This window comes from Peromyscus maniculatus, chromosome 3 (genome assembly GCF_049852395.1).
Source record: "Peromyscus maniculatus bairdii isolate BWxNUB_F1_BW_parent chromosome 3, HU_Pman_BW_mat_3.1, whole genome shotgun sequence".
In the NCBI taxonomy this organism is placed as follows: domain Eukaryota; kingdom Metazoa; phylum Chordata; class Mammalia; order Rodentia; family Cricetidae; genus Peromyscus; species Peromyscus maniculatus.
This window is the reverse complement of record NC_134854.1, coordinates 49,815,537-49,831,740: the sequence shown is the minus strand read 5'-3', so window position 1 is coordinate 49,831,740 and position 16,204 is coordinate 49,815,537. Positions and strand designations below refer to the sequence as shown.

General features: G+C 40.3%; 1 gene segment (V, D, J or C); it reads left to right on the top strand.

Annotated features, from left to right (window-relative positions):
- Positions 1–11,474: 11,474 nt before the first annotated feature.
- On the top strand, positions 11,475–15,999 carry LOC143272206 (T cell receptor beta variable 28-like). The segment is given in 3 exon segments: positions 11,475–11,610; positions 11,741–12,028; positions 15,911–15,999. Coding segments are annotated over 3 exon segments (426 nt in total).
- Positions 16,000–16,204: the final 205 nt, after the last annotated feature.

Genomic DNA, 16,204 nt, shown 5'->3' with positions numbered 1-16,204 from the left:
ATACACACTGCACAAAGAAGAGAGCCACCTTTAGAATCCTCATCTTAAATGGAAGAAACCACTGGAAATCTTCCCAGACTCCTCATGCCCATGGTACAAGAATGATTGAATAATGATGTGGACTAGGAATGGTCACTGGCTCATTTGCCACGTGGAGAAATGTCTAGCTCCACAGTCAGTGCTGAGCTTTTTTTGCATCTAACTGCAAGTTCTGCTGAGGGCCTCACACATTGTCTTTATTGCTGTTGTAAGAAACGGGATGTGATTCCTTTTATTTTCCATCCACCTGGTTCATGGGTCCTTCTTCATGTTAAATTAATTCCTCCATGCACAGCGCTCCACACTCCTGTCTCTTTCCAACCTAAACCCTATTACCCCAGCCTCAGCCCCTCCTTCTATGACTTTGAACTCTGAAAAAACTGAAGGACATAGACTGTGGTCCTTCCTAGACATCCTTGCAAGATACCTGTAAGGTTGACAAATTCTCCTTATGTGACTCTTGGCCTTAATTGCCTTGCCTTTACCCGGCTGGGGAGATTTCTTCCTGGTAGTAGCTTTTACTGCACAGACACAATGAACTGAATTTGGATCCCTGGAACCTTTATAATAAGCTAGATATGGCTGTGAACACTTATAACTCCAGTGCTGTGGGGAGGAGGGTTGGAAACAAAATGATCAGTGGACCTTATTGGCCAAGCAGTCTGTGTTCTAAAATATTTCAATAATTTGCTACAGTTTTAGTGTTGAAAGCTGTTGCAAACCTGTGGACAGGTCACCATTTGTTCATCTACCCACTTGTCAAAGGTACATTTGATCCTTTTCAGTTTTTATGAATGAGGCAATTGTGAACTTTTATGTACAAGTCTGTGAAGATATGGACTTTCTAGAAATGTATTTGCTCAGTCTTGGTGGAAGTATATATAAAATCTTTTAAGCATATAAACAAAAATCTCTGCAAAATGTTTTCTTAAATTTAACTAATTCTCGGTCTTATCTTCCTTCTGTTAGCTAAAATAATGACTCCAAAAATATTTACCTCTTCTTTCTCAGACACCATAAACACATGGCTTTATACAGTCACAGAGAATAAAGTTTGCAGGTGCAATTATGTACTAATCTAAACTTATACAAGGAGATTATTATGGATTATATAGCTGTGCTTTTTCTAAACATACAGGTCTTTAAAGGTGACTATTGTCAGTGTGATGTCATTGTCTTTGAAGATAAAGAAGAGGGACCAAGGAGTGAAGGAGGTCCCTAGGGATTGTAAAAGTGAAGAGAGGAGGACTCAAAAAGAAGCCCAGTCCATTCTGCATCTTGATGTAAACCCAGGGAGGACTATGATTAATTTCTAATAGGTAGTATGCTACATGGTAGGTTTAATGTTTTATGACATGAATTTTGCAATGATTTACTATAGCAGTCACAGAAAACCAAAAGCAGGCAAAGGCATGTGGGAAGTAATTCAAGGACAGGTAAAGGGGCTGGATAAGGTTTCCATCAGGTGCTGCCTCTTCTAAGAGCAAATGTCACTAATTTCTGCCTTTAGCCTGTTATGTTTCTAAAAACATCTCATTACAGCTTATGATCAGAATGTCCCATCAAGCATCTTTCTAGTCATCTCTACCTCAGAGGGGGACGGTTCTCATAGGAAGAGTTCCATCCTCCATTTTGTTTGGCAGTGGCCAGCAGAGAATGTATTGGACTTTGCTAAGTAGCTGCTGGTGAGGTAAGAACGTTGTGACAGAGGACAGGAGCAACTCCTCAAACAGCAGATGATTAGAATGTGGTTGGTTCTTGCAACAATGAATCTCAAAAAAAAAAAACCCACAACACAAACAAACAAACAAACAAAAAAACCCATTCCCTTCCACTGTCCCTTTACACAAACAGAAAGGCATCTCGAATAAGAAAGTAGCACACCACTTCTCAGGAGTATCCCATGATGCTCCCATAGCAATCATTTAGTAAAATTAATGGTTAAAGGAAAAGATGAACAGTTACAAAATGTACACAAAGAAGATGAAGGTTCAGCAAATAGAAATGGGTATTTATTTCAGTTTAGGGTGTCAATCTTACACAAAATATATTAGGTTGTTAGAACAAAACAAAACAAAACAAAACAAAAAACCCTGCTTTAAAAAAATCTCATTTTTAAAAGCAAAGCAAAGGAAGAGTATCAAAATGAAAGATAGCAGGCACTTATTTCAAAGTTGTTTCTTCTGCTAACACAGGGATTACACTTTGCCTGACAGCAGAGCCAACCTTGCTGGAGAGACCCACTCACCTCATCTATGGCTCACAAGGAGCAAGGCAAAAATAACATAGAACACATGAGTATGAAATGTGACAAGGAATAAGGCATCAAAGGAGATATATTAGGTATGCTTTAGGTGTGAAAAACAGTCAATGTGGGAACAGTTTCTATAGGGAAAGTTAGAGAGGCCAAATTGCTTTCAAATCAGAGGATTTATTGTTCACCTAACCTAAACATGTAAGAAGAGATACTGAAATATTCAAAAGCTATGGTTGAATGCAGCAGGATCCACAGTCAGGCAAAGCTGGTCAATTCATAGCTTTAGCAATGCAATTACCCCCATAAGGCTCCAATTTCACATCTATAAAAATGAAGTAGCTAACATATGCATCTCAGAACTGAGGAGAAATTTCAGAGAAACAATATGTGAATAATTTAACACTGAATCTTCACTGAAATAACACTTCAAAAGTGCTGTCATAGAAGGAGCAGTGAGATGGCACTTTGAAAGCTGTCTGATTGACAAAGCCTTGACCTCTTTATTCATTCGTTTATTTCAACATAATCACCTTAACAAACCTCTGAAGTCAGTATTATCTGTATTCACATGGCTACAGGATGAGATAGATAGATGTACCTGTCTGCTGAATTTATATGATGAAGTCTCAAGCTAATGTTTCAGACTGTGTCTTACTTGGAGATAGTATCTTCAAAGTTGTAATTAATAAAATGAAGTCATTTAGGTGACACCCTAGCTTATATGCAAAATGATCTGGACACAGATACAGGAAAGAAAGATCTTGAGAAGACACGGGAAAACTATGTCCATCTGCAAATTAAGAAGAGAAGACTCCGAGGAGATTGGCTCGGTTGACACCTTGATCTTAATCTCCAAAACAGTGGAAAAATTAATCTCTGCATTTAAAGCAGTCTGGAGTACTTTGTCATAGTAATGCTAGTAAACTGGCAACACCCAGTTGCAAAGAACTTGGCCACACATTGCAAAAGTAAATTGCCCAAAGAATGGGATTCAAGTTTAAACATGTAAAAAATCTGCCTCTCTTACACAGTTATGCTTATCTTAAAGAACGCATAGCTTGGCAGACAAAGATGTGCAAGAGATGTTTTTCCCAGAATTGAACTGGCCTAAGAAATATGATCCTTGTTGAAGTTCTGTTAGGAGAAGAACTGGTTGGAAGGAAAGCACTGGAGACACTGGTCTATGGGGCCCTGAGCGGGCAGAAGTGGTCAACTCAGGTCCCAGTGTCTCCAGCTCTTAATTGTTGTCTTCATATAGGTTTTCTAGTGGGGTCTACATTTTGTTTCTAGACCTTTCCAACACAGGCCTCATAGACATCACCATAGGCCCTGAGAACCTAGTTCAGAGAAGAAATTAGAATGTCAGACTGGACATTCAGATCAATAGATCCAGGATGAGGAATAAAGTCTATTCATTATTTATCTGACATTAACATCTTTGAAAATGATGTCCTGGATGAAAATTGTCTTAGTTAGGGTTTCTCTTGCTGTGAAGAGACCCCATGACCACAGCAACTCTTATAAAGGAAAATATTTAATTTGAACTGGCTTACAGTTCAGAGGTTCAGTCCATTATCATCAAGGCAGAAAGCAAGGCAGCATGCAGGCAGACATGGTGCTGAAGAAGGAGCTGAGAGTTCTTACATCTGGACTCATATGCAACAGGAAGTGGTCTGAGACACTGGGCATGAACTGAGCATGTATGAGACTGCAAAGTCAGCCTCCATAGTGACACACTTCCTCCAACAAGGCCATACCTAGTCCAACAAAGCCACACCTCCTAATAGTGTCACCCCTTTGGGGTTATTCTCTTTCAAACCATCACAGATACATTTTTCACAAAAACAGTGAGGTCTTGGAGTGTAAGTCAGTGGTAAAGGACTTACCTAGCATGCATGAGGTTCTGGGTCCTATCGGTAGCATCACCACCACCACCACAACAACAACAAATAAAAAGAATTATTGCCCAGGATTTTTAATCTTTCAGAATTAATAAGGCACTTAGATATGTCTGTGCTAGTTTGTCAATGTAGCAATATCTTTTCTGTACAAAAATTATAAACCCAAGGTGCACAATGCCCATCGCTTAACTCACAGAAGCTACCCACATACAAGGACCTTCCCTGTTCTTAACTATTCTCCTTCCCTTTATTCTCCTCTTCCTAACCATATTCTACTGCAGGTTTACTTGCCTTTGTGATTGTACCAAGTTTTGTTGATATAATACAAATTAATATACAGTGTGAGTCTTGAAACAACCTAGTCCCTCCTGACTGAAATTTAGGTAGTAGGGGAGCTGTGTTCCTTTCTGAAGGATTGAGGGGAGAATCTCTTTGCCTGGTTGTTTCTTTCTTTCTGCCATCTTCAAAGCCAGCCACATTTCATCTATCTGACTCTCTTCTATATAACTATGGCTCCCTCAAAACATAGCTAAGGAAGGTTCTATACTTTTAAGGACTGGTGTGATCAGATTTGGACCATCTGGATGAGAAGAATATTCTCCCTATACCAAGATATGCTGATAATAGCTTCAGTGACTTTTGCAACCTTAAGTCTCTTTTGCCTATTTAATTAAGTATATTCATAGATTACAGAGTTTAGGCCTTAATTTGGTTCAAGTGGTATTCACTGTGATATTCCACTAGAGGGCACTAACACATTCTGTAATATATACATCACATTTCAAACAATAATGTGAGAGTAAGTGTGACAAAGTTGAATGTGTATGCATAATTTTTAAAACACATTTTTTTTAAAAAAAAAAAAAAATATTTGCAGCCAGGCGGTGGTGGCGCACGCCTTTAATCCCAGCACTCGGGAGGCAGAGCCAGGTGGATCTCTGTGAGTTCGAGGCCAGCCTGGACTACCAAGTGAGTTCCAGGAAAGGCGCAAAGCTACACAGAGAAACCCTGTCTCGAAAAATCAAAAAAAAAAAAAATATTTGCATTCTCAAGGGTTGGCAGTAGATAACAAAGTGATATTAGGTAGAGTACGCTTTTCTTTTCTTTCTTTCTTTTTTTAATAAAAGTAGTTTTTAATAAATTGATGTATTCAATGTTGTAACATGATAGATAACCCAATGCTATATCAAGGTAGCACAAGTGAAGGTTCCTGGTGTTTCTAAACACTGTGAATGACTGTACACTTGCACTCAACTTCACAAGAATTCTCTTCAGGTTCATGAGGAGTCATTGCCAGCTGTCCACCTGTTGACAGTGGAGATGTGTGTGGATAGACTGAGCAGACAATGACAGTCTAACAATGAGCTACACTCTCAAACCAGACTGACAAGAATGGGACGTAATGGCAGGATGGCCAACTGAGGACAAAACTAACTTTAAATTAGTCACTTGAAGCAAACACAGCATACAGCAGAGCTACAGGAAATATCTAGTGGAGCAAGAAAACAACACAGGGGTTGGAGCCCACACTTTTCTATGGATTGCCCAGAGTCTGGGGAAGACACTACATCCAGCATGGGATATCTGAGGGAAAAAAAAATCTACATACACTATGTTCTTATTGTTAGTTATTTTGTGGCGCTCTTACCCTGCAAGGAAATGTCACGAAACACGACAGAATCTGCTAACAAGAGTTTATTAAGATGAAAGGGACAGACGAGGTGCCCAGGCCTGTGGGAAAGACACGTGTGTAGAGAAGAAGAAGAGGAGAGAGAGAAAGCCGGGAATATGGCACCGGCTTATAAAGGCTGGGCGTGCACAGGTCGACGTAACTACTCCATGCATGTGCAGATCACATGGCTGCGTTGTGCGCTTACACAACCATGTTAAGTCACGGGATCCTGGTCACTTGAGACACCTTGACCCGGAAATGACTATTTTGACCTGGAACTGGCTAGGCAGAAGTGTCCAGGTCCGCTGGGCATGCGCAAACACACCCAACCGTTGGGGCGTGTTGTGAGTCCATCACTTACGTCTGTTAACTTTATTTCTCTGGGATGAAATCCTGTCTACATAGCTTCAGTTCCATAATGACATTCAGTTCCTCTTTGTCCCCTCATTTACTGCCCTCTCATAGTCCTGCTAACAACTAAGCTCTTATGCTTCCAGCCTCATCTTAGTTCTCTGTTTCTTCGCCCTCCATCTCTACTTGATCTCTACTCCTGGCTCTGATGGACTCTACAAGAGTTCTGCCTTACCATCTACAAAACCTCTGTATTCTTCCCTTCTCCCTAAGTCTTGTCTGTCTGTCTCTACAGAAAATACCTGTTTTTTTTTCCTCCCTTGACCACTCGGTTATCTGCCTCCTCAGGAATGTTTCTCCACCCTACCTTCCACCTTGATATGTAAAAACTTAATTTTTTCTCAGTCAAATGCTCTAGAGAGCCACTAGGCCACAAGGCAAGGGGATTGTCTGAGCGTCATTTGTACAAGAAACAAAGCAATTCATCTACCACCTGCTTGGCTTTGCCTACATGACCTTATCCAAGCACTGGTTGGAACAGAAAGTTCACACACACACACATTCTATGGGAACTGTGAGCACAAGAAATTCATAACAAGGAACAGCTGAATATTAAGCTGTGTAACACCAAATAGTCCATGCTAGATGGCTTTCCACTTGACTGATTCTTGGTCTGGTCAAGATATAGCTTTAATACACAGCTGGACTCCTTATAACATATTCTTATGATCACCACATTTTTCAGAATTGAAATCACCTGAGCATAAAGTGAAATGGGACTAGAATTATAATGATAATTCTGTTAGCCCATATCTAGACTCAAAGTCATATAAAAGGAAAGATGGCTGTGTAGCTGAAGGGTAAAGCATGTGTTCTCATATAAGGGTTTAATAAATGGCTCCCCTGCTGAGGATGAGACACAAGCATAGTGCTTTGTGAAGATACTTTACCAGAATAGCTAGATAAGAGACAAGGCCTAGGTTGTGCCTTGAAGGAAGAAGAAGATGGCAGATATAGATCATATTCTTCCCATATCCTCCTTTTTTTAAATAAATACATACAATATTACTCATTAGACATACTTTAATTTTTTATTATTGTTTTATGTCTAGGTGTGTTTTGTGCTTGTATGTCTTTACCACACATGTGTGCCTGGTGCCAATGGAGGGTAGAAGAAGACTTCAGATCCTCTAGAACTGGAATTATACACAGTTGTGAGTTACTATGTGGGTGCTGAGAATCAAGCCTAAGTCCTCTAGAAGATCAAGTGTACTCTTGACCATTGAGCTATCTTTCCAGCTCATATACTTTAATCTTCAAAAATTAGGAAGAAAAACAAATCCCAAATGTGCTATGTTTCTCACTGACCTCTCCTGGAGAAGAAGAGGAAAGAAGAAAGGCAAGAAACATGATATAACAAATACCAGGCGAGTGGGTGCTGGCTCTGTCAGCAACAAGGTCATCTCACTTGCTAAATAGCAAAGGATAGGTGTTCTAAGATTGTGAATGGGATATACAATGGCAAAATAATCTGTGGTGTGAATTTGACTGAGTTTTTACACCTTTGCATCTTTTAAAAGACAGTGTCTGAAAAAAAAACACTAGAGGGTAGGCTAAGGAAGATGCTTGGAGTCTTTTCTGCAGCGTAGAAATAGCTTCTAAAAATAAAATGCAGTTTTGATAGTCAGTAAGCTTTCTGTTCTCACATTTCTAGGTGATAGTCACACGTTATTCCTGTTCAGATTGTGAGGATCTAAAATACATAAATATTTGACAATTTTTACAAGAGTGTGCTAATACAAAAACACTGCACATGCATACAGACACACAGCCTCAAAGAAGCCGAGGAAATGACAGGATCAGAAAGTCTACTTTAGTGTCTATGTCACACCAAACTGCTACCGAAAAGGGGAGGCGCTTTCCCCTCTCAACTGTTCCTGGTGCCCACGTACTGAATGTGAGAAAAACATCACATAAACCAACGGTAGCCTCAAAGTTAGCAAAGAACTGACTGAGGCAGGGGTTTTATTATGATATCGCCATGGTCACCAGTCTCCTAAGATGTGTGTTCCTTTATCTCCTAGGAACAGGTGAGTCCTGGCATGCAGGAGTAACCCATTGCTACATCTTGTAGACCAGGGCTCAGATCGTTTCCTGGAAGGCTACAGAATTAGCTCTTATCATATAACTGACTTCTATGTTCTTCTTTCACAGGCTCTGTAGAGGCCCAAGTCACCCAGACTCCAAGATATCTCATCACAGAGACTGGGAAGAAGTTGATAATAAATTGCTCTCAGAATAGGAATCATGACTCTATGTTCTGGTATAGACAAGACTTAGGTCTGGGTCTGAAGCTGATTTATTACTCAGTTAATGTTGGTATTATTGACAAAGGAGAAGTCTCTGATGGGTATATTGTCTCTAGAAAAGAAAAAGCAACTTTTCCTCTGACACTGGAATCTACCACAACCAGCCAGACCTCCTTGTACTTCTGTGCCAGCAGCGAACACAGCACTGCAGGGCCAGCTGCTCTCTGAACAAAAAGGAAAGCCACATAAGCAAGAAGCCCCCTCTCTCAGGAGGCTCCCACTCCAGCCAAGAGGAAGTAACATCGTTTCCCAATGCCAAGGCAGCCCTCTATGACGCCCCAGCCTCAGGGCGTGAACTTCACTTAGTGAGTGACGTCCATGCTCCAGTTCTCAACTTCTTACACCACAGAGCCTTTCAAAACTCAGACAGAACAAGCTCCTTGTGTTAGGTCTAGAGTGCCAGGGCATCAGTGTTTCTTTCTCCCTGTTGGGCTTAAATCTTCAGATGCAATGGAGCTGCTGCCCAAGGCTAACGCTCCTAACAAGTTTGAGTTTTCTCATATTACTGGCTTCATTATTGATGGTTTTGTCCAGTTGTTTTTATGTGTGAGCAAGAATGCCATATTCTGTATTGTTTACCAAATCAAACTTTGTCATCCACTAATGTGCAAGCTCACAATGTAGGAGTGATCTTCACTGCCCTCTGCTGTCCTTCTACACCAAATCCATACCCATGTTTTGCATACCTCTAAATATTAAGTTCCTTGCAATTTTTCTTCACCCTCATTTTTATTGTATAATCTCTCACCTGGATTCCTCTGACCACCATTTAACCAGCCACCCTGACTGCCAGCTTGTCAGCTGTTCCTGCTCACAAATCTCACTTGAACTGAACAAACTTTCAGTTTCTTTAATTAACTATCTGCTGTCAATTGTTTTGTGTACTTGTATGTCTCCTTTCTGATATGGACTTATGCTTTCTGACATGGACTTATACTTTCCTTTAGCTACTCTGAACTGCCTGCATTATCAAACCGAAGTTTCCCAAAGTGTGCCCTATGCTAACTCACTCCTTATTCTTCATCTGCGATGCCCCTCCACCAGTTCACCTCTCTAAGTAATTAGATTCCTCTTGGCATCCTGATGGGTTGAGTGCTCTTACAACAGCATGGTGAGTTCTCTGCCATGTGCTCTTGTTACAGACTGAGCAGAGCTAACAGAAATGTCCAGACCTCATCCGGAGCTTACCCACCATGGCCATGGGACTCTTGTGTGGCCCTCCGTCTTTCTTAAAATAGATTAAGTCGGGGGCATACGTATGATGTTGAACTTGATATGCCAGACCCTACAGTTACTAGTTCTTATAGAGATAGATACATTACTGCCCTCCCTACATTATTTGCATTTTGTCCATAATATCTATGGGTCACAATTTCACAGAAACACCTGTTAGATCATCTTATCATCAGGACAGAAGATGAGTCTGCAATGTAACTGGAATATATACCTTGGCTTCCATGTGTGTATGTTGATATAGGACAGTTAAATACTAGTCATTTGGTTCCTGGAGTGCTAAATAAATGTGATTCTTTAACAGATAGGGTGTTTCTTTAAATAAGACTAAGTATTTCTCCCACACTCTAAATATGTAGACTCTCTACCTTCTGCCATCAGTTAGACCACAACACTGGAAGTCACATACTCTGAGCACAACAATGGTTGTCACAGGGAGGAGGTGACCCTTACTTCCTGAGCCCTGCCCTTACTGGGGGAAAATATTGTTCCCACAGAACAGAAGCACTTAGAAACATTTCCCATCTTCCCACACAGGAACACATTTGAAGTCCCAGGTGCCCTGGTGATAGGAGTTACAAGGGACCACTTTGGCTTACAGTCTGAGTGGTTCTCAACCTTCCTACTGGTAACACCCTTTAAAGCAAGTTCTTCATGCTGTGGTGACCCCCAACCACAAAAATATTTCATTGCTATTTTATAACTGCAATTTTGCTGCTGTTAGGGATTGTAATGTAAACAGGGTAACTAATATGCAACCCCTATGGGGGCTGTGACCAATGGAGGGTAGAAGAGGACTTCAGATACTCTAGAACTGAAGTTGAGAACCACTGCAACTGTCAGTGTTTTCTTTCCACTCTTCTTTGTTGGCTCTTTCGATGGGGATTCTTCAATCAGTCCCAATAACAGAATTAGCCTCAGTCCACCCAGTATGCTTCACCCCACCTCCACGGAAGATCTGCATTCTCCACAGTTGTCCTCCAGGACTGACAAACACTTTCCTTTAATGTCTCACTCTGCATCAGAGATCATTTAAATATTAGTGTAACTCTTCTGTAGTATAAGCATGTCATACTACACTGTGCATTTGCCGACTCTGTTAACATTTGCACAGATGTTGCATGGAGTCATCCATCACCAACATTGCTAGGAATTTCTGGCAGAGGACAAAACCAGAAACATTTTAAGTATGTTTTTTCAAGTTATTTGCTGATAACTCACACTTCATTGCTTGCCCACATACCCACTCTTGGTGCACCATTGCCCCCATCAGCACTCTTGGTAAACCTTTAGATGATATTTACACCATTGCTGTCGCTATCACCAGTGAAACTTGAAGAGGACAAGATTCTTTGTGAGGGGAACTAGTCTATTGCATATTGAAAACATGAACTCCAGTTACCTCCATCCATAAATACAGCTCAGCAACAACCAGAAGTATCTAAAAATAAATACTTTCAGCAGACTAAATTAGTGTACTTCCAGACATGCACAATACCATTCCACAAGCATGTGCATAGAAGTGCACACACACACACACACACACACACACACGCACGCACGCACGCACGCACGCACGCACGCGCACACACTTCCCTGATGCTATCTTTCCTCTCTGAAACGTTCAGATGTTTAAGTTTAGATGAGGGAGGCGAGCTCATGAGTGTGGTCAAGAACAATGACATCATAGGCAGTCAGTCTAGAGCAGCAAGAAGACCCACACTTTCCTCAAAACTGCCATGAGAATTAGGCTCATCTCTGCTGTGGTGCTATGTTTCCTGGGAGCAGGTGAGTCCTGGATGCTGGTACATCCTGGGTATTGAGGGTAAACCATATACTGTTATTTCTAGATTGTGCATACCAGATTTTTCTAGTATTGGGCTGATTGATAGCCTTGTTTTCACTTCTTCACCAACAGACCTTGTGAACATGGAAGTAACCCAGACACCAAGATACCTGGTCAAAAGAACGGGAGAGGAAGCTTTGCTGGAATGTGTACAGGATATGGACCATGAAAGAATGTACTGGTACCGACAAGACCCAGGTCTGGGGCTACGGCTGATTTATTTATCATATGATGCTAACAGTAACAGTGAAGGAGACATCCCTGCAGGATACAAGGTCTCTCGGAAGAAGCGGGAGAGTTTCTCCCTGATTCTGGAGTCTGCTAAAACCAACCAGACATCTGTGTACTTCTGTGCCAGCAGTATATCCACAGCTCTGCACAGCCACATCCTCTTCGCACAAAAAGAGCACCCATGGGAAGGGAAGGGGGTGGCTCTACCTCATGGCAGAGGCTGTCTTTCAAATCACACAGTGCCAGTTAGAAAGAGGTGGCCACTAAAGAGGAAACTCTGCAAGGGCCTATCTCAGCAAAAAAAACAAAACAAAACAAAAAAAAAGCATAATTCAGAAGACAATGTGAACTTAACCCAAAATATGAGCTATTCCTAAACTAAATTCATGAGACTGGCTATCTTTCATATTAGCATTTTAAATAATTTCATCCTTCCATTTCAAGCCCTGATCCCTTCCAATAGACTTTGCTTACTTTGTTCTTTGTTGTATATCACCAGAAGGCACTAACTCATCTCTGCTCTTTAGATAGGCTGTACTGTGTCCAGATCAAACGGTTTTTAAAGTTTGAATTTATTTATTCCATTTAATACCAAACAGTCTGATTGATCAGAGACACAACTTCAGATTCTCTTATCAATTCTGTTTCATAGGACAGTCTTTAATCAAGGCAAGAGTAAACTATGGTGCAGGTGATCAGACTGTACCCATCCTCACAACCACCTGGATAGTGTGCTTGTTTGGGAGAATGAAATATAGAAAATACAAGCCGAGTCTCAAATTACAAGATTTTTAAAAAAAACGCTAATGAGACAAAACAAACCTGAAACAGCATATTTAAAATTTTTAATTTCATTTTTTGTTTATTTTTGCAATGTGTGTGTGTGTGTGCGCGCACACGCGCACACATGTATGTTTTCATGAGCACATCCATTCACACATATATCAGAAGACAACTTGCAGGGATTAAACTCAGGTTTACAGGTTTGGCTGCAGGTACCCACTAAGCTGTGTAGTTGGTTCTGTGACAATGTAACAATATTGGTGCATATAAAGGAAGTCAGATATGAAAAGTAAATATGTATTATAATGCTTGGGACTATGTTTACATGAGAAATTGGACACTAGCTGATGTGGGATAATGGCAGGCAAGAACAGAAGAACTATCATTAAAAAAAGAGTATTCTGTTTTGTGTGCAATCCCCCTGCAATGAAGGAATAGACTATGCAGGAATGAAAAGTCTCCTGACTGAATTTAACATCCAGAACAGAGACAAGACATCCTCATAGATCATAATTACTTAGCAGGACCATATACAGGGATCTTTGGTGTATGTGCAAACCTCACATTACTCACAAATCCACTATTGCCCACAGCAAACATTGCTGAAACTCAGATCAGATGGAGGAAAAAGGAGCAGGTCTAAGTGGTGTTTGCATTCCTGTTGCTAACAGGGATCATCTGCATGTTATCAAAGCCAAGTCTCTGGTTCAAAGTTCGCCACCTGAATCTCAGGTCCTGCGGTAGCTGCCTCTTGCTTCCTCTGTGCCCATGTATTGTAGACCAAGCAGAGAGTAAAGGAACTTGAATAAAATGAAAATGTGCAGAGATGAAATAGCACTCATGAGATTAAAAGATTGTTGAAATAGTTTGAGTTTGTGCAAAAATTGAAAGTAATATTCTAAGAAAAGTTCGAAATATAGCTTCTTCAAGGCACATAAAACCTCAATAATCCTCTGAAAATACTGCCTATTATTTCAACACACACACACACACACACACACACACACACACACACACACACACACACATATATATATATATACATATATATAAAATTTTAAAATAGACACTTTCCCAGAAAAAGGCTACTTTAAATCTTCCCAAGAAAGCACAGGTTTTAATTATAAAATTGGACCAATCTAATAGTAAATTATCCAATACTAAATGGAAGTTTCAAGTAGAGGGGTATATTTGACCAAAATACATTATATGTGTGCATGATATTCTCAAACAAAAAATTCATTAAAAAAAATCACAGAGTATATTCTGATCATGCCTTCCCTTCCCCAATTCCTTCCAGATTCTTCTCACCTCTCCACCCACCGAGATTCTGCTATACCCATAGGTCAGTGCCTCACTTACAGAGAAGCTTCCTTTTACAGTAGATGTGACTAACACAGAGACCCACAACTGGACAGTATGCACACCGTGGAGAGATTTTGGAACACTCAGTCCTAATTAAGATGTCTTCACCAAACCCCTCCCCCCAGGTTTCAGGGAAATATGCAAAAGAGGAAGCAGAAAGATTGCAAGAGCCAGAGAGGATGGATGACTCCAAAGGAACAGAAAGAAAAAAAACGTTTAAACGTGGACACTTCAATAGCATTCTTTGCTGGGGCACAGTGAGGCAGAGCTTCTCCTGCAGAAAACAAGGACAGTGAGAGCAGGAAGTAATTGTCTCTTCTCTAGAGATATTTCAGGCAATGTAACACAAATGACTCTGACAGGCACTCTTTTCTTACAAGTAACAACAGGGAACCTGGGTTAAAACAACGTGCTCCTGGCCACACAGCTTGTGAACCTGGTCACTGTGCCTTGTGTTGTTTGTTCTGCAATTCTATTTGTGATTAGTTAGCTCTTAGATGAGTCACTGCACAACACCCTGCTTGGCTTCATCTTTTAAACACCTGCCCGGTGGCCATGGACCCTTTTGCTCTGGTTCCTTTCTGCACATGATGTTTCTGAAGAGTCTAGATTCTTTGAACAGGATCACTTTCCCACTGTGGCTCTAGGGTTTTGCAAGGCGATGAACCCTTGTTTTGTTTAGTGGCCACACAGCCTGTATTTGGACAACATTTGTGTCTGGAAACCTCTGCTCCAGTCTGACCTGATTTCTCATCACTTCTATGGTCTCCTTGTTACCCTGAGACTTTCATCTATTAGTCAGAATTAGATTCTCCACTTTGCAGGGTCCGTGGTCTCTTTTGCTTTTGGTTCACTGTATCCATCTGCTAGGGAAACATTACCTAGTAATGTCCTAAGAAAAATGAAATGAAAGTAAAAGTTTTGCTCTTAACGTAAATGAAAATGTCTTTTTTATATCTTTCATATCTTGAGTTAGTAGGGAAATCTGTGTTAAAAATTACATCCTATCTGAATTTTACAGACTTCTCCATACAATTTTATAACTCATTGTTATCAAGAAATTGATGACTGCTAGAGGAGGAAGAGTCAGTTTTCTTTAGGGATGTGGGATTTAAGAGGCTAGCCACAGCCCAGCAAATGATCCTATACCCATGCACACCACACAAACCCAGACAGCAATAACTGGACTCAGTGCATTTACAAAGTGCAGTGCATATGAAAATGGGAAGTGAAAACGGTGGGGATTATGGGAGTAATTGTGGAGGTAAGAATGAGTAGACTTATCCAAATACACTATATGCATATGGGGCATTTTCATTCAATAATATAACCTAATGTTATTTACCTTTTCAATCATTTTAAATTTTACTTTATAGTTTTAGTTAATAAGTGTCCTTGTACTGAATATTTTTAATTCTTGGGATTTTGAAACTCTGTGAAGATAAACCTCCAATTCATTTGTTCTATATTCATTAAGCACACAGGTGAATATATGTGTGTTGCATACACACACACACACACACACACACACACACACACACACACACACACACAAACACATAGGTACACACACATACACACACATATTTGAATATAAATGGTGAGAGAGTGAAAGGGAGAGTGAGAGCATAATTTTATAACAGAATCTAGGAATCAGGAGAATGAGATAGGTAAGTTTTGCAAGAACTTCTTCCTGGGTTCCATATTTACCTTAGGAAGTCAGACGTGCCATTCTCAGTTGCCAGTTAGAAAAACACATTAAACTATAAAAATGAGGCAACCTTCCATAGCTCTGATGCTAATCCATGGTTATGGGATTATAAAGAAATGAATTTGAGTCCTAAATGTGTCACTTCTTTTTAGATTCTGTGAATTTGTGTAAGCTACATTCTCTTGGTCTTATTGTAAAAATTTCCAATTCGTCAAATACAGTGACAGTCATGTCCAAATAATGCAGTCTGTGGCAGGAGAGATGATGCAGGGGTACAGAGCATTTGTTGCTCATGCTGAGGACCAAGGTTTGGTTCTTAGCACACACATTATGGCTCCCAACTATCTACAATATAGTTCCAGTTAAAGAGGATCTCTTCTGACCTTCATGGGCACCAGAACACTCATACACATAAAATAAGATAAAAATTCTAATTTTGAAAAATA